General features: G+C 36.0%; 1 protein-coding gene across 11 annotated transcripts in view; it reads left to right on the plus strand.

The window, feature by feature from the left end:
* Positions 1-24,994, plus strand: part of HECTD1 (HECT domain E3 ubiquitin protein ligase 1) — a 76,750-nt gene that overhangs the window by 49,552 nt on the left and 2,204 nt on the right. For 2 of the 11 annotated variants that reach the window (XM_055418193.2, XM_055418194.2), the window contains exons 25-42: positions 638-1,474; positions 2,167-2,388; positions 6,871-7,004; positions 7,783-7,905; positions 11,932-12,088; positions 14,556-14,778; positions 15,901-15,955; positions 16,211-16,393; positions 16,792-16,999; positions 17,084-17,169; positions 17,323-17,450; positions 18,856-19,057; positions 20,416-20,553; positions 20,811-21,418; positions 22,137-22,215; positions 22,313-22,406; positions 23,088-23,238; positions 24,804-24,948. In XM_055418193.2, coding sequence (XP_055274168.1) covers positions 638-1,474; positions 2,167-2,388; positions 6,871-7,004; positions 7,783-7,905; positions 11,932-12,088; positions 14,556-14,778; positions 15,901-15,955; positions 16,211-16,393; positions 16,792-16,999; positions 17,084-17,169; positions 17,323-17,450; positions 18,856-19,057; positions 20,416-20,553; positions 20,811-21,418; positions 22,137-22,215; positions 22,313-22,406; positions 23,088-23,238; positions 24,804-24,948 — 3,773 coding nt within the window. The remainder of the gene's footprint in view (positions 1-637; positions 1,475-2,166; positions 2,389-6,870; positions 7,005-7,782; positions 7,906-11,931; positions 12,089-14,555; positions 14,779-15,900; positions 15,956-16,210; positions 16,394-16,791; positions 17,000-17,083; positions 17,170-17,322; positions 17,451-18,855; positions 19,058-20,415; positions 20,554-20,810; positions 21,419-22,136; positions 22,216-22,312; positions 22,407-23,087; positions 23,239-24,803; positions 24,949-24,994) is intronic. The other 9 variants (XM_055418195.2, XM_088829496.1, XM_055418196.2 and 6 more) reach the window with 9 other exon arrangements.

Here is a 24,994-nt window from a genome sequence, read left to right on the forward strand (position 1 = left end):
TGTTAGCTTTATCATATAGGTTCTATCTAATAAAAGAGCTTAGCGTACTTTAAAAATTTTGGTTTTAGAATTTTGTGCTTATTCAAATTCATTAATTTTAATCATAAGAGAACCAAGTAACCACTGAACTTTGAGAACACAACCGAAATGCTAACTTAGTGTTATTTGAGCTAGTGACCTAGAATTTCTACAGTGATAAATGAATATTTTGTTCGTCAATTATAGGATTTAGCCCAAACTTAGAAATTAATGGTTAAGCCAGCACTTTTTCTATAAACATTTGACCACATGATCATATTTAGCAACTAAAAAAGCTTTTACTTAGATTTCATGTATACTTGCTGAAGTTGCAATAGTTTACCATTTTTATCTGTCTTTTTACAATTTTTAACAGTTCTTCCCCTTGAAAGATACTCCAGTAGTTATAAACGTGACCCTTATGTTGTTTTTAAATATTAACAAACAGTTCAGAAATAAGAGAAACAGAAGGATTCAGTTTTAGTTGGCAGACCTTAAATGATTAGAAATTCAGAGAAGTACAACACTGATGAAAAGCTGATCCCATATTGTGGAGCTACTGTCTGACACGCTCCTGTCTGCTTTCTGCTGGGTCTCACAAACTCCTGTCCCTTTCCAGGCTGGATTGATGTCACCTGGGATGCTGGTGGCTCAAACTCTTACCGTATGGGCGCAGAAGGAAAATTTGACCTCAAGCTTGCACCAGGGTACGACCCTGATACAGTGGCATCACCCAAACCTGTTTCATCCACTGTTTCAGGCACAACGCAATCATGGAGCAGCTTGGTGAAAAACAACTGTCCAGACAAGACATCTGCTGCTGCAGGCTCCTCAAGTAGAAAAGGAAGCAGCAGTTCTGTGTGTAGCGTGGCCAGTAGCAGCGACATCAGCTTGGGTTCGACCAAAACGGAACGGAGATCAGAAATTGTAATGGAACACAGTATAGTTTCAGGAGCTGATGTCCATGAACCAATTGTTGTTCTTTCATCTGCTGAAAACGTCCCTCAAACAGAAGTAGGGTCATCTTCCAGTGCAAGTACCAGCACCTTAACAGCGGAAACGGGAAGTGAAAATGCTGAAAGAAAGTTAGGCCCTGATAGTTCTGCTCGTACTCCTGGGGAGTCTAGTGCAATATCCATGGGAATTGTTAGTGTTAGTTCTCCTGATGTTAGTTCAGTGTCTGAGTTAACTAATAAAGAAGCAGCTTCGCAACGGCCCCTTAGCTCTTCAGCAAGTAACAGACTGTCAGTGAGTTCTTTGTTGGCTGCCGGGGCCCCTATGAGCTCTAGTGCAAGTGTACCTAACCTGTCCTCAAGAGAAACATCTAGCTTGGAGAGTTTTGTAAGGAGAGTGGCAAACATAGCACGGACTAATGCCACCAACAACATGAATCTAAGCCGAAGCAGCAGTGATAACAACACTAATACTTTGGGGAGGAATGTGATGAGCACAGCAAGTAAGTGAGCTTTTCCTTATAGAACCCAATGCTTTTTCCACTCTGAGGGATGCAAAGTAGGATTTGCTTAGTGGATTCTGGCTCTAGTCTTTAACCAGATCATTAAACCCTGTTAAATACAACTGTGTCACGTTTAGCACTTCAGGAATATAAGGTTAAGTTATATAGAATTGTGACATTTTAAGAATTCTGATCAGGACCTGATAAAGAACCTCTTATTCTAATTCTGAAGAATAAAATAACACATTTCTGTTTTTCACTCCTCTGATTGTTAATTACAAGAGGAAATAGATGGCTATTAACTATCATCAGAGTCAGTTAAAATCAGAGCATAATACTGGCATAACTTTTACTTAGGTCCTGAATTGATAACTAGCTTATGAAAGTTTTTAATTCTAATTAAAGCTACCAATGGGTCAAAGTAATTCCCTTGGAAAATACCATTGGGACTAATTTCAGTGCCTGTTTCACTTATTTGAAAAGCTAGGCTTAACATTATAAAAAATAACAACGCTATAAAAACAAGAATTTCTAGTTGGATTTCAGTTGGGTTCCCAAAGTTGTTGCTTTTCAGCCTTTTAATAATCAGTATTTCATGACTGCATTCTTTTTTCTAAATATACAACATAGTTTTTCTAAGGTTTACACAGTCCTCCCTTTTTTGTACTAATTTGCTTCATTTTTATCCGTAGCGTCTCCTCTTATGGGTGCTCAGAGTTTCCCTAATTTGACCACACCCGGTACTACATCGACAGTGACTATGTCAACATCCAGTGTTACCAGCAGCAGCAATGTAGCTACAGCAACAACAGTTTTATCAGTTGGTCAGTCTCTAAGTAATACTTTAACCACCAGCCTCACATCAACCTCCAGTGAGAGTGACACAGGTCAGGAAGCAGAATATTCCTTATATGGTAAGTTACAGCATAAAAGACTTAGATATTTATGTGGTGATGTTTTTATCACATTTTTCTCCTGGGGTGTTTTAAATTTTCGATTAGAAAAGGATTATTCTCTCTCATAAATATGGCAGCTTTATATGTGATGAAAAAACTCAAAGTGATATGAATAACTGTTAAATTATCTGATTGTAAATAGACATCTAGGAAATTCTGTGTGTCATCCTTTTCTTGGCCTTTTGTCACTAGTGAAGTATTATTAGAAGAACCGAAATAATTTGACATCTTTATAAGAAAAGAAGTGTGATAGATTAATAAGCTTTGTAAGTTGATAATTCTTTGTACATTGTAATGTAAGAGGAAAAATACTCCTGTGTGTCTTGTATACTTTCAGTACCCCTGCTCATAGACAACTTCACTTCTGCACCTTGGACCACCAAGTGTTGTGTAAAGTTTTCCCACAATTCTGACACTACCTGGAGATAGTATCAGATCCCACAGGTTAAAGTCTCAGATCTCCAACACTGCCCACCCCTCACCTTTGCCCCTTTAGTCACTAATCACAAATCCAGATTGTTATCTGTGCTTCTCACTGACTGGCTGTAAACTGGAATTTTCCACAACCCCCTCTTTGGATTAGATTAATTTGCTGAAGTGGCTCACAGGGCTCAGAAAAACATTTTATGTACTGCGTTACTGGCTTTTTATAAAAAGCTTATATAGGGGATACTCTGGTAGTCCAGTGGTTAGGACTCTATGTTACCACTGCCAGGGGGCCGGGTTCCATCCCTGGATTGAGAACAGGATCCCATAAAATGCTTGATCCAGCCTAAAAAGAGGAGAATATATCACTCAGGAACAGGCAGATACAGGGTAAAGTCCGGGAGGTCCCAAGCACAGGACCTTCCATCCCCATGGAGTTTAGGAGCCATCCTGGCCTGTCATTGTGTTCATGTCTACCAGCCTGGAAGCTTTCTGAACCCCCAACCTTTCAGGGCTTTTATTTTTTGGAGACTTCATGATTTAGGCACCAATGATTAAATTACCAGCCATTAGTGGTATGGCCGCCAGTCTCCAGCTCCTCTCCCCGGAGGTCTAAGGGGCAAGATGAAAGTTCCAGTCCTCTGATTGTGGTTGGTTCCACTGACAACCAGCTCCATCCTTAGATTACCTAAGGGCTTTATAAAAGTCACCTCATTAAAACAACTCCAGTTATAAAAAACAAACGACACGTCTATTGCTCTTATCTCAAGAAATTCCAAGAGTTTAAGAAGCTCAGTATATAGAACAGAAATCACCAAATTTTCCTTATTATAAACCACCATATCACAACAGTTATCAAAATCTTCTGGAGATTATTCTTTCTTTAGGTAACATTTGAAATATTCAGATGAATCAGTTCTTCCTTAGAAGGTTTTATAGTTACATTATTGAAGGTCCTGTGGTATGTAGTCAGTGATTCAATTAAAATGTTTCTAATCATCATATTAGAAGGGTAAAATTTTTTATAGAAGGGAAATATTGAAGCAAATAAAAATCTTCTAGTCCCTACCATTGTTGTCACTTGATACGTATCATTTGATGTATCTGTTCTTTAAGAAAAAAGGAATTCTATCCTTTCTGGACAGCTCTTTTCACTGAGTATACTGTAAAAATATTTTAATATAGTTCAGTGAGTTTTTGCAACATAGAATGGCTGCCAAATATTTCCTCTGTTTGACTGTATGATCATATTTAATATTGATTGGATATTTAAGTTACAGTTTTTCATTACCATCGGCATTGTTACCAGTGATCATCCTTTGTATTTTTGTGTATTTCCTTAGGGTAAATTCCTAAAGGAGTAATTGTTCAATTTCCTTCCAAAAAGGAAGGAAATTGTACTCCCATCATTATTGTTTTAGAATACCCTTTATCACAATCTTTGATCACCTGTTCTTTTTTCAAAATTACTTTTGTTAATTTCAAATATAAAAAGTTTATATGAAGATATATTTTAAGTACTATCTTGTGTATGCATCATTTTAATATGTTTTCATTTTTTTGAGAATGTGGTCTCTCGTATTCCAAGCTACCAATTGGATCTGATGATCTATGATTTTAGGAAAAGCATTATATTTCTGTTTCCACTTTATATGTTAAATATGTATGTAGCAAAATGACAATGATAGTTACACCAAAGTATCATAAATTCACCAGATAAGCATTTCTACTTTGGTTTTCCTCATGGACGCCTTTTGCTTCTCCCTATTACTGTGTTAACTTTAAGCTTTAGTTCTGTTAATAAATCATGTGAAGGTTAAGAAAGATGTAGGTATACTAATGGAAAAGAACATTGAGGAATCTGACTGCCTTTTAAAAATTATTCTTTGGTGATTAAAATTTCCTTTTCTGCATTTCTAAAACTGGAGGACTCTTTGACAGTGCTGTTGTATGAAGGATCAGAGTAACATCTGCATTATAAAATAATTTCTGTATATGCAGACTTTCACTGTGTTATGTTTTGAGGGACATGATTGTGTAATATAATCAAATGCATGAAATAAGGAGCTTTTTTTTAATATATGTATTATTCTTGTGGAGTGAAAATGTTAGTCTCTTAGTTGTTTTCGCCTCTTTGTGACCCTATGGACTGTAGCCCGCCAGGCTCCTTTGTCCGTGGAATTCCCTAGGCAAGAATACTGGAGTCGGTCACCATTCCCTTCTGCAGGGGATCATCCCAACCCAGGGATCAAACTCATGTCTCCTACATTGCAGGCAGATTCTTTACCATCTGAGCCACCAGGGAAGCCTTATATAATATCCTTATACTAGGATAGAAAAGGGAAGATGAGTAAAACCGCTGACTTCAGTGAATTGTAACACATGAAAAATGGAATTTATATACCTACATATTTTGTCCTTTAAGAAATAAACCTAAAAGTGGAATTTATTTTATGTACTGCCACATCATATTCATGACAACCATTACCTAAAATGCAGGGTGGCACTTTACATGTTTGTTGTTTAGTCACTAAGTTGTGTCTGACTCTTTTGCCACCTCCATGGACTATAGCCTGCCAAGCTCCCCTGTCCATGGGAATTCGTAGCCTAGAATACTAGATTGGGTTGCCATTTCCTTCCCCAGGGGATCTTTCCGACCCAAGAGTTGAACCCATGTCTCCTGCATTGCAGGCGGATTCTTTTATTGCTGAGCCAAAAGGTTAGGGGTAATGCTGCTGCTGCTGCTAAGTCGCTTCAGTCGTGTCCGACTCAGCGACCCCATAGACGGCAGCCCACCAGGCTCCCCTGTCCCTGGGATTCTCCAGGCAAGAACACTACATTTCATCAAATTTAAGATGCTATTAATTATAAGATTATTTTATGTCATTAAGGGAAAAATGTTGCCAATTTAGCTGTGAATATTCTGAAATCAGTATGTGTCTTATAAGCAATGGCAAGTCATAGTAAAAGGCATTGAATTTTTAGTCTTGTATAATTAGACATAAAAAATTGTATTTGGTTCAGAAACCTGTAAATGCAAGTTCCTACTAAATAATTATAAATTGATTTTTAGATATTCTTTTGTAATGTATATACTGCTTTCTTATCCATAGAAGTTTTTTTTTTTTAACTCAAGATACAATAAAAAACTCCTGTTTTAGTCCCATTATTCCTCTTTTTATTTTCAGTTCCTATGGAGAACAGCTTCTTGACATCTTCATTATGTAGGGCAGTGTAAATGTGACCTAATCTTCACTGAAGGATGGAGGGGAGAGAGCCTATCAAGGAGGGAGACAAAAGGGATTAAAATTTATTTTTTATGTGCTAGATAATTTGGATGATATGTAAAGCTGTACCTAACATCATTCCATAGAAAATAGGCATTATCTTTAAGTAGTCATTATCATTAAGCAGTCTCTCCAGTCACATAGATAAATTCAATTCTTTCTGATCAGCTTGAATTCTGTTCTCTTCCCTTCCACAGTTTATATTTATGTATTCATTTGTTTACTTTTTAAATGTCTGTCTCCCCTGTAAGCACCATGGGGGCTCATACCATGTCTGTCTTGTTTACAATTATGTATACCTAGTGCCTAATGCAATTCTTGGCACATAGTAGGCACTCAAACAGATATGTGTTGACACAGCTAATGATTCCAAAGTGTTCTCTTTCCACCATTGTGTTTCCACTGACTTATACAGAGAATGTGATAGGGCTGCTTTTATTTTTTAACATACCCCATATTGTTGACCTTTTTAAAAAATGATTCTCTGGATACAGATTTAGTTTATTACCATCCTCTAGCCCATGTCGTTTTCTGCCATGCTTGGGACTATTTACTGTTGTCACTCATCCTTTGTGTGTGGTGGTAGAAGAAAAGTGGTGTCACTGAATGTGGCCTTTACACCTGAACCTTTGAATTTTACCTGTGTGTTATAAAACAGATGCACAGAGTTACTCTGGTATGCTTTGTTACTTGTGTTAAGAGGAAGATTGTTGGTTTTGTTTTCTAGACTTCCTTGATAGCTGCCGTGCCAGTACTCTGTTAGCTGAGCTAGATGACGATGAGGACTTGCCAGAGCCAGACGAGGAAGATGATGAAAATGAAGATGACAATCAGGAGGACCAAGAATACGAGGAGGTTATGGTAGAGCGAGAGTCTCCCATTTTCTTAACTAAGATAGGATGTTGATAATCGAAATGAAGAAAAGAAATGTTCTAGTTAAACTTTGAAGCAACAAAATAGAGCACCAGTGTGAAAGACGAGTACAGGTTTAAAAATGTGAAGAACTGCAGTAATCCTAAATAATACAGTTTTCAGGACTTCCCCTGGCAATTCAGCGATTAAGATAGGGGGCCCAGGTTTTATCCCTGGTTGGAGAACTAAGATCCTACATGCCATGTGGCATGGACCAAAAAAAAGCTATACTTAGAATTTTCTGGTTTCTACTGTTTTGCAGACAGTTTCTGTGTTATCTCATGAGTCTTTACACAGACCTGTGAGATAGAGACATAGAAAACATAATTTGCTCTAATTAGTCAGAGTTAAGTAGGAAAGTAAGGCCCAGGCTTAGGCAGCATGATCCAGAATTCCTAGTGTTTGTTAACTATGATTGTCTTAAAATTGAACTTTTGCCTGAAAATGCCTTTTATTTTAACTTCATGTATAATTTTAATTTCCTTTTATAAAATGTTAGAAGATTAAAGCATTTTTTCCTAAGTTGGGTTTTTGGTGGGGTGGAGAACTCCCAAGAAATGCTTTTTTAGTATATGATGTATGATGAATTTAAAACTTTTCTGTATATGGCTAATGAAGTTTTCTAATGACAGTTTTGATAACATAGATTTATAGTTTAGGCCAAGGCTGAAGAGGGATATATATGAGTCACGTAATTAGACATGTCTCTTTCCATTTTCTGTATCAGATTCTGAGACGTCCGTCCCTACAGCGCCGAGCTGGGTCCCGCTCTGATGTAACACACCATGCTGTCACCTCACAGCTACCACAGGTCCCAGCTGGAGCGGGGAGCCGACCTATTGGGGAGCAGGTAATATCTTCATGTCTGCCTTCCTACAGTGGCGTTTTTCCCTTTCACAGTAAAGCACTGACTGAAAAGTCTAGGAAAATCTACAGAGGGGACAGGGGGAGGGCAGAAAGCAACCAGAGTTAACAGAAGGAAACTTGCCCAACTACTTGGGTTCCATATACCAGGTAAAGTTCATGATGTAATGCAGACAGGGTTTTCTTACTTGAAACACCCCCCTTGGCCTTTTTGTGGTAGTAAATATATATTAAAACCAGTTCAGTTCAGTTCAGTCGCTCAGTTGTGTCTGACTCTTTGCAACCTCATGGACTGCTGCACGCCAGGCCTCCCTGTGGTGGTCCATCACCAACTCCCGGAGTTTATTCAAACTCATGTCCATTGAGTTGGTGATGCCATCCAAACATCTAATCCTCTGTCGTTCCCTTCTCATGCCTTCAGTCTTTCCCAGCATCAGGGTGTTTTCCAATGAGTCAGCTCTTCCCATGAGGAGAGTTCCAATACTCTCCAATACTCCAAAGTATTGGAGTTTCAGCCTCAGCATCAGTCCTTCCAATGAACACCCAGGACTGGTCTACTTTAGGATGGACTGGTTGGATCTCCTTGCAGCCCAAGGGATTCTCAAGAGTCTTCTCCAACACCATAGTTCAAAGCATCAATTCTTCAGTGTTCGGCTTTCTTTATGGTCCACCTCTCACATCCTGACTACTGGGAAAACCATAGCCTTGACTAGATGGACCTTTGTTGGCAAAGTAATGACTCTGCTTTTTAATATGCTGGCTGCTGCTGCTGCTGCTGCTAAGTCACTTCAGTCGTGTCCGACTCTGTGTGACCCCATAGACGGAAGCCCACCAGGCTCCCCCGTCCCTGGGATTCTCCAGGCAAGAACACTGGAGTGGGTTGCCATTTCCTTCTCCAATGTGTGAAAGTGGAAAGTGAAAGTGAAGTCGCTCAGTCGTGTCCGACCCTTAGCGACCCCACGGACTGCAGCCTACCAGGCTCCTCCATCCATGGGATTTTCTAGGCAATAGTACTGGAGTGGCTTGCCATTGCCTTCTCCGAATATGCTGTCTAGTTGGTCATAATTTTCCTTCCAAGGAGTAAGCGTCTTTCTTTCATGGCTGCAGTCACCATCTGCAGTGATTTTGGAGCCCAAAAAAATATAGTCTGTCACTGTTTCCACTGTTTCTCCATCTGTTTGCCACAAAGTGATGGGACCAGATGCCATGATCTTAGTTTTCTGAATGTTGAGTTTTCAGCCAACTTTTTCACTCTCCTCTTTGACTTTCATCAAGAGAATCTTTAGCTCTTCTTCACTTTTTGCCATAAGGGTGGTGTCACTGCATATCTGAGGTTATTGATATTTCTCCCAGCAATCTTGATTCCAGCTCATGCTTCTTCCAGCCCAGCATTCCTCATGATGTACTCTGCATACAAGTTAAATAAGCAGGGTGACAATATACAGCCCTGACGTACCCCTTTTCCTATTTGGAACCAGTCTGTTGTTCCATGTCCATTTCTGACTGTTGCTTCCTGACCTGCATACAGGTTTCTCAAGAGGCAGATCAGGTGGTCTGGTATTCCCATCTCTTTCAGAATTTTCCACAGTTTATTGTGATCCACACAGTCAAAGACTTTGGCATAGTCAATAAAGCAGAAATAGATGTTTTTCTGGAATTCTGTTTTTTTGATGATCCAGCAGATATTGGCAATTTGATCTCTGGTTCCTCTGCCTTTTCTAAAACCAGCTGGAACATCTGGAAGTTCACGATTCACATATCATTGAAACCTGGCTTGGAGAATTTTGATCATTACTTTTCTAGCATGTGAGATGAGTGCAATTGTGTGGTAGTTTGAGCATTGCCTTTCTTAGGGATTGGAATGAAAACTGACCTTTTCCAGTCCTGTGGCTACTGCTGATTTTTCCAAATTTGCTGACATATTGAGTGCAGCACTTTCACAGAATCATCTTGTAGGATTTGAAATAGCTCAACTGGAATTCCATCACCTCCACTAGCTTTGTTCATAGTGGTGCTTCCTAAGGCCCATTTGACTTCACATTCCAGGATATCTGGCTCTAGGTGAGTGATCGCACCATCTTGATTATCTGAGTTGTGAAGATATTTTTTGTATAGTTTTTCGGTGTATTGTTGCCACCTCTTCTTAATCTCTTCTGCTTCTGTTAGGTCCATACCATTTCTGTCCTTTATTGAGCCCATCTTTGCATGAAATTATCTCTTGATATCTCTAACTTCCTTGAAGAGATCTCTAGTCTTTCCCATTCTATTAGCCTTTGCCCTGCTTCATTCTGTACTGCAAGCCAGATTTGCCTGTTACTCAGGTGTTTCTCGACTTCATACTTTTGCATTCCAGTCCCCTATAATGAAAAGGACATCTTTTTTGGGTGTTAATTTTAGAAGGTCTTGTAGATCTTCATAGAACTGTTCAACTTCAGCTTCTTCAGCATTACTGGTCGGGGCATAGACTTGGATTACCATGATATTGAATGGTTTGCCTTGGAAACACACCGAGATCATTCTGTCATTTTTGAGACTGCATCCAAGTACTGCATTTTGAACTCTTGTTGACTGTGATGGCTACTTCGTTTCGTCTAAGGGATTCATGCCCACAGTAGTAGATATAATGGTCATCTGAGTTAAATTCACCCATTCCAGTCCATTTTAGTTCGCTGATTCCCAAAATGTCGACGTTCACTCTTGCCATCTCCTGATGATCACTTCCAATTTTCCTTGATTCATGGACCTAACATTCCAGGTTCCTATGCAATATTGCTCTTTACAGCATGGTTAATAGCTGTTTTCTAAGATTTGTAGTTTTCACAGTAGAGTAATAGAAGTATTAGCCTATTAGTTAACATTTATTTATCTTTAATTATGTGCTAGATACTGCTTAGGTATATTAACTAATTCAGTGCTTTCAACAACCCTTTTAAGTTATTATTAGTCCCAATTTTCAGATGAAGTGATTACTAAAGATCACACATAGAAGTTTTAGATCCCAGATAAAACTGGTTTCAGACCTATCAGATATCAGTTTGATCTGCTGTAAAGGTTCATTCATCTCAATTAAATGTTATGAGGGGGCTAAATGTGTACATTTAAATATTTACATAATTATTGTTTAAAAATTATTACATCAGACATTTATATTTATAATTCATTGAATTTTTTGTTGATAAAATTAATGAAAGCAAAGAAGAGGAGAAAAATGTTCCTTAAAAAAACTTTTATTATGGAATTTTTTAAACATGCTAGAAGTAGAAAGAACATTGTAGTGAATCCCCAAGAACTCATCTTTGACAAATCAACACTTTTTCGAACTTGTTTGAACTATTTGGCCCAAAGTAATTTAAATCAGCTTCAAGTGCTGTATCTCTTTTGTATGTAATTCAATTTACACTGTTTTTTTTAAAGCGTATTTAAAAATAATTATATGTTCACAGTGAGTTGCAGAGACTGAAAAGTCTTGTGTGCCCTTTGTCCAGTTTCTTCCAGTGGTTACATCTTACATAATTCCAGTATCAAAATGAGGAAGTTGACGCAATGTGTGTGTGTGGTTCTTTATCATTTTATCACATAAGTAAATTTGTGCAACCACCACTAAAGGTGCTGGTTGTTTTTTTTTTTAAGAAAATATTCATGTGTATTTTATTGTCAAAAGTGTTAATAAGGTCTGATTTACAAAAGCGTAAGCCTTCTTACAATTTAATTTGTCTTTTCCAATATTTTTGAGAACTTTAAAGAAGAAGCTGTTAAACACAATTCATAAAACCTGTTTATAAACATTTTCTCCAGAACCTACTTACTTTTGATAAATCATTAAGAAATGTGTATACATCTAAACATGTTTGTGTTGGCTTATTTTGTGCTTAAGAAATATGACTGAATAAGAACATAAAATGCCTGTAGAGAGAAGTACTCAACATATACCTCATTTTATAGATAGCATAGCATTGTTGCAGTAATGAAGAGTTTTATAATGTTTGTCTGTGCGTGACATTTATCTTACTAGGAAGAGGAAGAGTATGAAACCAAAGGGGGACGCCGACGAACGTGGGATGATGATTACGTACTCAAGCGGCAGTTTTCAGCGTTGGTTCCTGCGTTTGATCCTCGGCCTGGGCGCACTAATGTCCAGCAGACAACTGATCTAGAAATTCCACCCCCAGGTATAAGATCTTTTATCTTTTTTGATTTAATTTTAATAGATTCCAGATTACGTAGTATAGTTTAAAAAGAAAGATACTACTTGTATATGCAGATTATAAATAACAGGTTTCAGGAAAAACTATATCAGTCACAAATCCTTAAAAAATACAGCTTATTTTATTTTTTCAATTTTTATTGGAGTATAATTGCTTTTCAGTGTTATGTTAGTTTCTGCTGTACAGCAAAGTGAATCAGCTACACATATACATATGTCCTCTCTTTTTTGGATTTCCTTTCCATTTAGAGCACCACATAGCGTTGAATATATTTTATTTTTTATTGAAGTATAGTTGCTTTACAATGTTGTGTTATTTTCAGGAAAGTGATTCAGTTATACATATATGTATTCTTTTTCATGTTCTTTGCATTATGGCTAATTACAGGATATTGAATATAGTTCCCTGTGCTATGCCGTAGGATTTTGTTTGTTTTATATATAGTATTTTATATCTGCTAATCCCAATCTCCTAATTTATCCCTCCCCACTGCCTTTCCCATTCGATAATTATACGTTTGTTTTCTGTATCCGCCAATCTGTTTCTGTTTCATAAATTTTGCATCATATTTTAGGTTTTACACATTTAAGTGATATCATATGGTCTTTGTCTTTTTCTGACTTATTTCACTCATTTGTCTTTCTCTAACATACTTTACTTAGTATGTTCACATCTAGGTTCATCCATGTTGCTGTAAGTGGTGTTATTTATTTCTTTTTTATTGATAATAAGTCACCAATATTTATTAATAATATTTTATAAATATAATTAAATAAATATCGATAATAAATATTGATTTATTAATAATTTTATGTATTTAATTCTAGTCCCATTCAGCTTTTCTTTGAAAAGCTCTGTAGTGGTTTTAGTTATGGCCTCTGGAGTCAGTCAGCCTGAGTGGTAGCTCCATCTCTTACAACTCTGTTTTGGATGTGGTAGGCACACTAATGGCCCCATGCACTCTACTGCCCTCCTGCCTCCACCAAAAGCTGTATAGGTCCTAACATCTAGAATCTGTGAATATGTCACCTTACCATGAGAAAAGACTTTGGAGATATGATTAAAAATCTTGAGATGGGGAAATTATCCTGATTTTCGGATGAGCCCAATGTAATCACAAGTGTCCTCATAAGAGAGAGACAGGAGGGTGAAAGTCAGAAAGCAGCAATCATACTGTTGAGGAGCCATGAGCCAAGGAAAATGGGAAGCTTCTAGAAAAAGCAAGGAAATGGATTCTTCCCTGGAGCCTCCAAAAGAAACAAAGCCTTGCCAGCCCATTTTAGATTTCTTGCCTCTAGAATTATAAGATAATACATCTGTGTTGTTTTAAACCACTCAGTTTGTGGTCATTTGTTACAGCAGCAATAGGAAACTAATACACTGGGCAAATCCCTACCCTGTGCAAGCATGACTTTCCTCATCTGTTATATGGGGAAAATAGTAGTCCTTGTTTGACCATGCAGTCAAAAGGATTAAATGAGGTAAAATATAGAAAGTGCCTAGCATGGTACCTGATGTGTGTCTCATTGTCAGCTGTTGCAATCAATATATTATCCTTTAAGAAGACTTAAATGTTAGTGTGGAATGTACTTTTTACTTGATAGAAAGATATTTATGTTAAATGTGAAAGTAAGTACACTTTATAGTATAACGTGTGGTATATGATGTTGTATAATGGCAACATAGAGTATGAATAAAGATGTCTCAAATAGGAAAATCTATCCTAGGGAGTACAAATAGGTACAAATTTTCGATAGAGCTCTTTAGCAATGTATTTCATATTTTTACTGTTACAAATTGGTATCATAGAAGTATTCACTGTATACACAGATGATTACAGAAGTATTTTTAAAAACTTGGAAATGACCTTCATTCTGTTTTGAGAATGGAATTGTTTCGGTTAAAGTACAATGGAATGTCATGCAGTGAATAAAATAATACCTTATAATACTGTGTCATGATATGAGGAAAAGATTCCTGAGATTTAAAAAGAGAGTACATCACTAAATAATTATGAACCTAGTTGTCTTTGTGTGTATATAGTTCATAACACATTCAGTATACATAAAAAGTTGACAGGTCTTTAACTGAATATGTGATTTTCTCTGAATGTAAGATTATTAATAATTTTAGAGTTTTCTCATTTATAAAAATAAAATTTTCTGAAATACTCATAGTTGTCATGTGTATCATACTAAAAACAAGAGATTCATATCATATGCATAAATTCTACTCTAGTACCCTTTAAATAACATAGGTATATTCTCCTCATTAAAAAAAAAAACTTTGAAACCAAGAGAATCTTAAGTAGCTGATCTCTTTAACTTATTTATGTCAGAGGGCTTAGATTTCATGTGACCTGTCTCCTGATGGCACAGTACTCTTTCTGGACTGCTTGTTTTAATGTTTTTCACATCTTCTGTATTTTCAGGGACACCTCATTCAGAGCTTTTGGAAGAAGTTGAATGTACTCCATCACCTCGATTATCCCTCACTTTAAAAGTAACAGGTCTTGGAACAACTCGTGAAGTTGAATTACCACTCACTAATTTCAGATCAACCATCTTTTACTATGTACAGAAATTGCTTCAGTTGTCATGTAATGGCAATGTGAAATCAGATAAACTTAGGCGTATTTGGGAGCCAACATACACGTAAGAAATTTTAATTTAATATTTTAAGTAGATATTTTCTATAAGCCAAGCATTGTATTTTCTATGTTTTGTATTATAAGAGCAGAAAAGATTAAGTTCTCTCAGTTTATAGGAATAGATAAGAACATTTCTGACTCCTGATATATAAAGGTTAAAACGTAGAACTGGAAGGAACTTTAGACTAATTCCTTACATAATGATTGTTGAACTCTTTGACTGGGATTGTGTATGAAATAGTAAATATTTTCTATATTTGTTTGCGGTCTCTTAGTTAAGCATACCTCTCTTTGTTCATTCATTTATCTGTTCAATAAATAATTGTCAGTGACCTTGGGCAAAATTTATATAACATTTTAGTACTTTGTTTTCTAATCTGTAAAATGAGAGTAGTTGTGAGGAATCCATAAATTAATATATATAAAGTAGATTCAGTACTATCTGGGATGTAGAGGGTGCTCAGTAAGTATTACCTATCATAATATTTATTATGTAGTAATATAAATTTATATAGTTTATTATAGTCATCCTGCGTGACTTTTTCTTAGTTTCTGTATCTGATGTTCTGTTAACATCATTGATAATCTTATATAATGTTCAATAAAGTAATCTAGGTCTCTTTGAGACAGAACAGAAGGTCATCATGGCATACTCTTCCTTCAGTTTTAATTGGAATAATTAAAGTTGACAACTTGATCTCAACTGCCTTACATGAACATAAGGGCTCTTGGTCCTTCTTACTCTTATCCATCTAGATACAAACACATCTCATTTTTATAACAATATGTGAAAGCTATAATACAAGAAATAGCATATTCATTTCTTTAAAAGTTCTAGGTTTGATATATGTTTTCTTCTCAATAATGCTAAATTTATAAGCCACAACTTTTTCAGGAATATGATTTCTGCTACTTTTCCTGGTTTAACAGATTAATATTTTTTCTTAATATGCTTGATCTTAGTCAAAAGGCAGAGAAGTATACATTTTTTCTTAATAAATTCTCCCAAGTTCAGTGTTTAAGCATATAGTGACCTCATCATGTTTTTAAAAGAATTGAAGCCTTATTGGAAATAACACAAATCATTTGACTTATGAATTAACTTGAGTAATATCTTCATGTTTAGAATTATGTACAGAGAAATGAAGGATTCTGACAAAGAAAAGGAAAATGGAAAAATGGTAAGTATTTTTAGGAAATGAATCTTTATTCTTGGCTACTTAGTAAATAAAGTAAAAAAAAAAAGTAAATAAAGAAAAAGAAAAGCAAAGAAAAACTAACACTGTTTCAGATGAACAATTGAGGGAGAAATCAGCAACATGGGATTCTTTAGATTAGCATAAATGCATGATCTTGAAGCCACCTGATGAAATGCATGTGAAATAGCATAGACTTTATAATCAGGAAAGGCCAACATTTGGTTTTTCCTATTGTAGGGTTGTTGGTCTATAGAGCATGTGGAACAGTACCTTGGCACTGATGAATTACCAAAGAATGACTTGATAACCTACCTGCAGAAGAATGCAGACGCCGCTTTCCTGCGCCACTGGAAATTAACTGGCACTAATAAAAGTATTAGGAAAAACAGAAATTGTTCTCAGCTCATAGCTGCATATAAGGTATATATTGGCATCAAGACACTGTTTTGATTGGGAATGGCTTTGCTTTGTTTGCAGCTTTTTAAGTATTCTTGCAGAAGAGCAGTACGTTGGGACATAACTAAAAAATGAGGTTGAATTAACATTGTTAATATGCCAATGCTAAAATTTCAAATTTGGTTTGCGGCATTGGATCTAAATACATAGTTTTAACTGTGGCTATCAGTAGTTATATTTTGAGAATTTTATTGGTTTAGAACACATTAAGCCTTGACTTAGGTGATACTGTTTTTATTTTAAAAGAAGGCAGTTTTTTTTTTTTTTTTTTAAGAATTCAAGCTTTTTTCACATTATTACTAATAGGATGATACATTGTTTTTCTTGAAAATGATTAATGGCTGGTTTTTCTGTTTCTATAGGATTTTTGTGAGCATGGAACAAAGTCTGGGTTAAACCAGGGGGCCATTTCTACTCTTCAAAGTAGTGATATTCTTAATTTGATGAAAGAACAACCTCAGGCCAAAGCAGGCAATGGGCAGAATTCATGTGGCGTGGAAGACGTCCTTCAGCTCCTGCGTATTCTGTATATAGTTGCAAGTGACCCTTACTCAAGAATATCCCAGGAAGGTCTGTAAGAATCCTTGTTTCATTTCTGTGGCATTTAAACAAATAAGTCAGTTTATATTTTTATTAATTCTATTACTTTTACAGAAGGTGATGAGCAGCCTCAGTTTACTTTTCCACCAGATGAATTCACTAGCAAAAAAATCACAACAAAAATTTTGCAGCAGATTGAGGTAATAAAACCTATCTGGTTGAACTCTTGAATCTGTTGGACTTTCAAAGTATTACCTCTCCTTCCTTTTCTTCCTCCCACCATTTCTCCATTTAAGAATGTACTCCCTTTTGTCTTTTTTAATAATAGGACTTTGTTATTTGTTAATTTGCAGGAACCATTGGCATTGGCAAGTGGAGCTCTGCCAGACTGGTGTGAACAGTTAACCAGCAAGTGTCCTTTTCTAATACCATTTGAAACTAGACAGCTTTATTTCACATGTACAGCATTTGGTGCATCAAGGTAGGAAGTGTGTCTTTTTATATTTTTGGAATAAATGTGTTTTTTTAATGCTTTATATAAGCTTAAAATGTACTTATACTTTATGTCAAGACTGATGCAGAGAATACATTGGTTTCTTGTAAAGAGTTGTCAATATATGGGAATTCCCTGATGGTCCAGTGGTTTGGACTCCACGCTTTCACTGCCAAGGGTGAAGGTTGAGTTCCTGGTGGGGGAAGCTATGATCTTTCAAGCTGTGTGGCATGGCCAAATTAAAAAAAAAAGAGTTGGCAACATTTAAACATTTTTTGGTTTCTGGTTGGATATAAGCACTCTTAGGACAGTGTGTATTTAAGTGCTGTGTTTGCCATCAGCTAGCATTTATTGTACAGTATTTAAGTGGTTTACATAAATTTTTAGTTGCTGAAATTCCCAAGAATATAAAATTTAATGCTTGAAAATAGCTTTGACATAACATTAAAATATATCTTTTGGCCATTATTTTTCTCTTGCTACCATATAACATACTATAAATTTTACTTTTTATTTTTCTGTCTCCTTCATTAGATGAAAGTTTCATGAGGGCAGGGATTTCTGGCAGTTTTGTTCACTGCTCTCATTGTACTGTATGTTGTACTATATGTAATGTATGTATATGGTACTGCTCTCATTGTAGTCGCTCCATAAATATTTGTTGAGTGATTGAATACCCAGAGTAATTTCAAAGTAGATGTTAAAAGGTTATCATTTAAGTGTATCTGCCTGTTTCCCTGATAAGTTACATTTGTTGTACCATTTTATATCCTTTACCAAGCATTTGTATGCATAACACTATAAGCAGTAAAGAACACCGAATGCTAACCATTAAACCACCAGGGAACTCCCTGATTTTTATAAGTGAGGAAATTGATTCTCAAAGTATGTAGCTGACTGGTCTCAGGGTACCCAGAAAGTTATAGCACATATTGTAGATCTTTCATCTTGTTATTCTTAGTTCAGGAGTCTTTCTTTCATCCTAAATGGGTTAGCTCTGCATTGTTAAAAGGAAATGTTTCAAACTCACAATACTGTTTCAGTGGTGGATTCAGTTATTTAATAAAGATAGCTTAACCATTTTTTACTTTCTCTGATTTAGGAAATGTTTGTTTATGTTATTAGGTATTATGAGTTTTTCAATATTTTTATCTGTTGTGTGGGATTGGACCACAGACCTTTGTTTTGATCTGTTAATTGCTTAAATAAAAAGGGAAAATACAGACTCGGTATTTTCTCAATTTGTTTAAGGAAATAAAGATTAGTGTATTTGATCACCTGATAAAATACTATTTTAAAAATATTCTTAAATATTTTTAATTTTGTTGCTTGTGTAGTAGTACAATCAACTGTTGCTGTAGGCTACAGCTACAGAGATGTTTTTCTATTTCAGAGCAATTGTGTGGCTACAAAACCGACGTGAGGCCACTGTGGAAAGAACAAGGACCACAAGTAGCGTGAGGCGAGATGATCCTGGAGAGTTCCGTGTTGGTCGTCTCAAGCATGAAAGAGTAAAAGTTCCACGTGGTGAATCACTGATGGAGTGGGCTGAGAATGTCATGCAAATACACGCAGATCGGAAATCAGTTCTTGAGGTACTGCTATATAAATTTCTTTTAGTGTGCAGGAATGACAACTAGAGAGTCAATCTCTATTCTTCCACCGCATGAAAACTACACTCGGAAAAAAAAACCGGATTAGATACACGTGTGGAGGGATTCATCTGCCTTCTGGGCAAAGGCCTTCTCCTCTGGCAGGGCATCTTTCATGAGAGGATGTCAGCTCACCTCTTCCGGGTCAGGATCTCATGGCTTAATGAGTAGCAAAGAATATCTTCACTCATGAAGTGGGAGAGTGCTTGGTCCGTTTGAAGGACACCGCTCATTTCTTAGCAAAGCCTGAACCAAGTAATCATATTCCACAAAGGAATCTGATACTCCAAATTTTACCTTTATATTAAGCTGTGCCACAAGATACCTGCTTTTTTGGAGCACATGTGTTTTGTAGTGTTGTTTAACTTAAATTGTGCTTGGTGTTATATCATGGGTTTTTATTTCTGAATTGAGAAATTTTATAGCAGTTGGCAGTAGGAAATTCAGTATATTTACTGCAGAGATGTCATTATGGGCATTGTTGATTATATTCCTTATATATGAGAGACAAAGAAATACCTCTCCTGTCACAGATGTCAGCCACCTGATTTGTTTATTTTTTGGATCACAGACTGTGGTAAATATGATACCTCTCTAGAAAATTTATAAGGCTTATGGCTTTCACCTTAAAATTTCTGTGCCTGGGAATTCCCTGACAGTCCATTGGTTAGGACTCCACACTTCCATTGCAGGGGACACCAGTTGTTTCGCCACGCGGATCAGTCAAAAAGAAGAAAGAAGAAATTTCTGTGTCTTCATCTGTTCTCTTACCCATATATTCCTCTAATGTAGATAATTCTTAATTATTTTACCATGTACTGTATATTTTTATAAGCTGCCTCAAATTTCTAGAATACATGGACTATGTATAAAAATCCTTAAAGTGATTGCTAGAAGTCAGAAATAAGTGAAAGAGTTTAGGTTTTAGTGTTACATAGACAGACACACAAACATACAGATCTGTATACTATCATTTATTCTGGCAAATGATATAACCTCTTTATCTAAAATTCGGTTTGCTTTGATGTGAAAAGGATATGATAGTTTATTTTGTAGGTTTGTTGTGAGAAGTAAATTGATGTATGAACAATGCTAATAACCACGGTGTTTGAATATGGAATAGTGTACAACAAATCAAATTTCTTTTTAGAAAAACTAAAAAACTGTTGTGTGGCTTATACCACTGCTATTTAAAAAAAACATATATTACAGTAGGACTGGATTTTGGCAAGAATGGGATCATTACAGAAATGATTTTTTTAAAGCCTACTTTCCCTCATATTTTATTTGTTCATGTTTAGGTTGAATTTTTAGGAGAAGAAGGAACTGGCTTGGGGCCCACATTAGAGTTCTATGCTCTGGTGGCAGCAGAATTCCAGAGAACTGACTTGGGAGCTTGGCTTTGTGATGACAACTTTCCAGATGATGAATCTCGTCATGTAAGATTTATTTCCTATTTCATGATTTGATTTGCGATTCAGCTTTTAGAAAGTTAAAAATTGGATATGCTTTCGGAACATAAGTCAGGTTTTCTGACTCTGCTTTTATTGTTGAATAATCTTGATAGTATTAAAAGATAAAATTTAGTCAACAAAACATATTTAATAAAGTGTGTTTATAGATACTATATAGCACAGTTAAGATGTTTAATGTTTATGGGTCTTTTTATTTCCATTTCTCCTTCTAAAAATATCAGGTCGATCTTGGAGGTGGATTGAAACCTCCTGGATACTACGTGCAGAGATCGTGTGGACTGTTTACGGCTCCATTTCCACAAGACAGTGATGAGCTTGAAAGGATCACAAAACTCTTTCATTTCCTTGGAATTTTCTTGGCCAAATGCATTCAAGACAACAGACTTGTGGACTTACCTATTTCCAAACCTTTCTTTAAACTTATGTGTATGGGGGACATTAAAAGTAACATGAGCAAACTGATTTATGAGTCACGAGGCGACAGAGACTTACACTGCACTGAAAGTCAGTCTGAAGCCTCTACAGAAGAAGGGCATGACTCACTCTCAGTAGGAAGCTTTGAGGAGGATTCAAAATCAGAATTCATTCTAGATCCCCCCAAACCAAAACCGCCAGCTTGGTTTAATGGAATTTTAACTTGGGAAGACTTTGAACTAGTAAACCCACACAGAGCCAGATTTTTAAAAGAAATTAAAGACCTTGCCATCAAGAGGCGCCAGATTTTAAGCAACAAAGGTCTTTCTGAAGACGAGAAGAACACAAAATTACAAGAACTAGTGCTGAAGAATCCATCAGGTTCTGGGCCTCCACTTAGCATAGAGGATTTAGGGTAAGCTTTATATATATATTAATTCACTTATATATATATATATATATATACACACACACACTTCAGCCTAATGGATGAGTAAGGTCTAAAGCTTTTGTTCCTTTGTCTTCAGTAATTTGCAATAAGCCTGGTCCCCAGTGGCTGCATTAACTAACTCGGATACTGCAGATTTTTCATAAAATTGTATTAATTTGTATCCATATAATTATTATATCCTTGTTTTGTTTAACTGTGATTTTGGATTGATTGGAAGGCTTTGCTTTCCTTTTTTTCCTTCCTTCTTTTGATAATATTGAGAAGTTATGTTTAATATATTCCAGGTTTGATTTGAAGTGAGAATAACAACAGAGCATTAATAACTTAAGAAAAGCAACAGTTTCTGTTTTTTAAAAAAAAATCTTTTAAACATGTTGCTGCCATAACTCATTTCAGAAATCTTTAGTTCATTAATTTTGTGCCATAAGGAGGAAGTGAAACATGAAAGGTGATGTTTCATGTGACCTCTGCAAAACCAGGTTTGGTAACAGTTGTCCAGATGGTTCTCCTGCACAGGGGTTTGCATTGTAAAAGGCCCCACATCTAACATCTAATCTGGTAGAGTGATTTTGTTATTGTTGAGTGTAGGGAAGGGCTCATGGTTTTGGCAGCAGTGTTTTAAAATTAAACACTAGTGTTAGTTGAATGTTAATCTAATTCTTTTTTTTCCCTGCCCTCCCAGTTTAAATTTCCAGTTTTGCCCTTCCTCAAGAATATATGGTTTTACAGCTGTGGATCTCAAGCCAAGTGGTGAAGATGAGGTACAAATTTTGCTTTTTAAATGTTTGTAAATTCAGAAAAATCCTCTTAAAATATTCCTAGATATTAACAATTACCTTGACAAATTTTTCTTTGCAGATGATAACAATGGATAATGCAGAAGAATATGTGGATTTGATGTTTGACTTTTGCATGCATACGGGTATTCAGAAACAGATGGAAGCCTTCAAAGGTAATTTTTAAGGGTCTTTAGCTTAATCGCTCTCCTTTTACTTTGAGACACTGAAATTAAGGTACTGCTATGCTCAAAAATTGACTATGCTAGTAATCTCTCGATTTGTCATCTCGTTTTTTGTCTTCCCAACAGTTAGGTCCTACAGGGTACCCAGAACAGATTGAAACATTTTCAAGTTGTAGCATACCCTAAGCTGCTCTTCCTGAGTAATGAGGGACCTACTTTGGTTTCTGTTTTTTCATTTGTAAGTGGATATAAGGTTGCATAATTGATCAGGATGAATTAAACCATATTAGAACCTAAAGTCTTAAGGTAAAGAGTGAGGCAAAATATATTGAACCGTTTATCACTTACTAGTTTTAAAAATGAGAACTTTGCTTTGGCTGGCTTGTATGACATAGAACTGGTTGGGAAATTATCAGAATTTGGCTACTGACCAGTGTCTGAATATTCTCTCTACATATACATCTGTGATACTAAGCAAAGATTTCTGTACTTAAAACCCTAGCACGGTTTTTATTTCAAGCTACTTTAATTTTTATTTGCTTTTTCATATATTTAAATTTATCTTCTGTCCATTTAGTTGAGTATTTTGATTTGAAATTTGTGATTTTGAAATTGTAACTTGGAAACTCAGTTGTGTTTTGATTTTGTTTTTCTGCTGTGTGTAAAATGTAGATGGATTTAATAAAGTTTTTCCAATGGAGAAATTAAGTTCCTTCAGCCATGAAGAGGTCCAAATGATTCTTTGTGGAAATCAGTCACCATCCTGGGCAGCAGAGGATATTATTAATTATACTGAACCTAAGTTGGGTTATACACGTGACAGGTATGTGTTGGTTATTTTCTAAGATAAACAAATTGTTTATGTTTATCTTAGAATGGTAGGTTCTCTAAATGACTCAGTGAATTACATGCATAAAATGAGAAAGCAATTAAGTCTCACCATTATCAAGATGCATATTCATTGATAAGCCTGAGTTTATATAGAAAGTCACCTGAATCTTGGGTGATGTTAAGGTTCCTTCACTCACTATATTTTAACTGTTCATCATCTTAACAGTTGCATCATTTATAAACCCTTAGGCTTTATTGCTTTTATATTAACCTTTATTTTTAAATATTTTAAAACTTACAGAAAAGTTGAAGAATAGTTAAGAATGCTTATGTATTCTTTACCCAGAATCACCAGTACTTAACATTTTGTTGTACTTTTACATTATTACACACACACACATTTTTTTCTGAACCATTGAGGATATGGTGCCTTTACTCTTCAATGTATTAATGTACATTGTGAGATTCTCTCACATACCCATACTTGTTAGGAAATTCATGATTCCATATTATTAGCTAATCCATGGTGTACATTCTAGCCTTGTTGATTATCCCAGTGATGTCTAACAGCACTCAATTCACTCCTATTCGCCGCATATCAGGAAATTGTATTTAGTTGTGATTCCCTTGTGGCTCAGACGGTAAAGCGTCTCCCTACAATGCGGTTGACCTGGGTTTGATCCCAGGGTCGGGAAGATCCTCTGGAGAAGGAAATGGCAACCCACTCCAGTACTCTTGCCTGGAAAATCCCATGGACGGAGGAGCCCAGTAGGCTACAGTCCATGGGGTCACAAAGAGTCGGATACGACTGAGCGACTTCACTTTACTTTTACTTTATAAGTTTTCAAAGTAATGTAAATGAGAAGGTGGTATTATTTTAAACTTAAGTAACACTGTATATATAGCTTTTTTAAAGTAAACTTTTTATTGAAGTATAACAGAGAAGTACACAAATTGCATGTAGAACCTGAAGAATTTTTACAGAATGGACACACCTGCATAATCGTACCCAGAATAAGAAAAAAACTCCAAATATCCCTGTCCCCATTTACTATTTCCTAGTCATTAAATCACTATTTTCATTGATTAAGTTTGCTTGCTTTTTGAAATTTAATAAATGAAATCATGCAGTATGTGTTCTCAAAGGTCTGCTTTCTTTAATATTGTCATTATGAAATTCATTTGTGGTATATAATGATACTTTATTTCACTGTGACAGTTACAAACAGGGATTATTTGAGATCCCTGTTACTAGTGCAGCCATATTTGGAGCATGCTAGTGCATGCTCATCTTGAGCTTTTCTGATTTGCTGGCTTTGTTGCATATTTGATTCCTATATGCCATTGGTATTTCTTTGTAAGATAAGTCTTTGAAGGATATTTTTTAAGTAGTTTGTATCAGCTCATTTCATACTTACCCAAAAGTCTCTAGACAGTGTGGTTCTTTTGACATGTGGGTATTTGTTTTTTGGGGTTATTGCTGGCTAAAAAGTAGTGGTAGTATTTTTCATTTAAATCAGCTATCAGATCACTGTAACTCTGTTTTTCTTCTTGTAGCCCTGGCTTCCTTAGGTTCGTGCGGGTTTTATGTGGTATGTCTTCAGACGAGAGGAAAGCATTTCTGCAGTTTACCACTGGTTGTTCAACTCTGCCCCCAGGGGGACTGGCTAACTTGCATCCCAGGCTCACAGTTGTACGCAAGGTACAAACTCTAGCTACTGGGCATTGTAAACCAAATTTAGTTACCT

Source organism: Moschus berezovskii, chromosome 21 (genome assembly GCF_049115385.1).
Source record: "Moschus berezovskii isolate FMDL1 chromosome 21, NW_MosBer_1.0, whole genome shotgun sequence".
NCBI classification, from domain to species: domain Eukaryota; kingdom Metazoa; phylum Chordata; class Mammalia; order Artiodactyla; family Moschidae; genus Moschus; species Moschus berezovskii.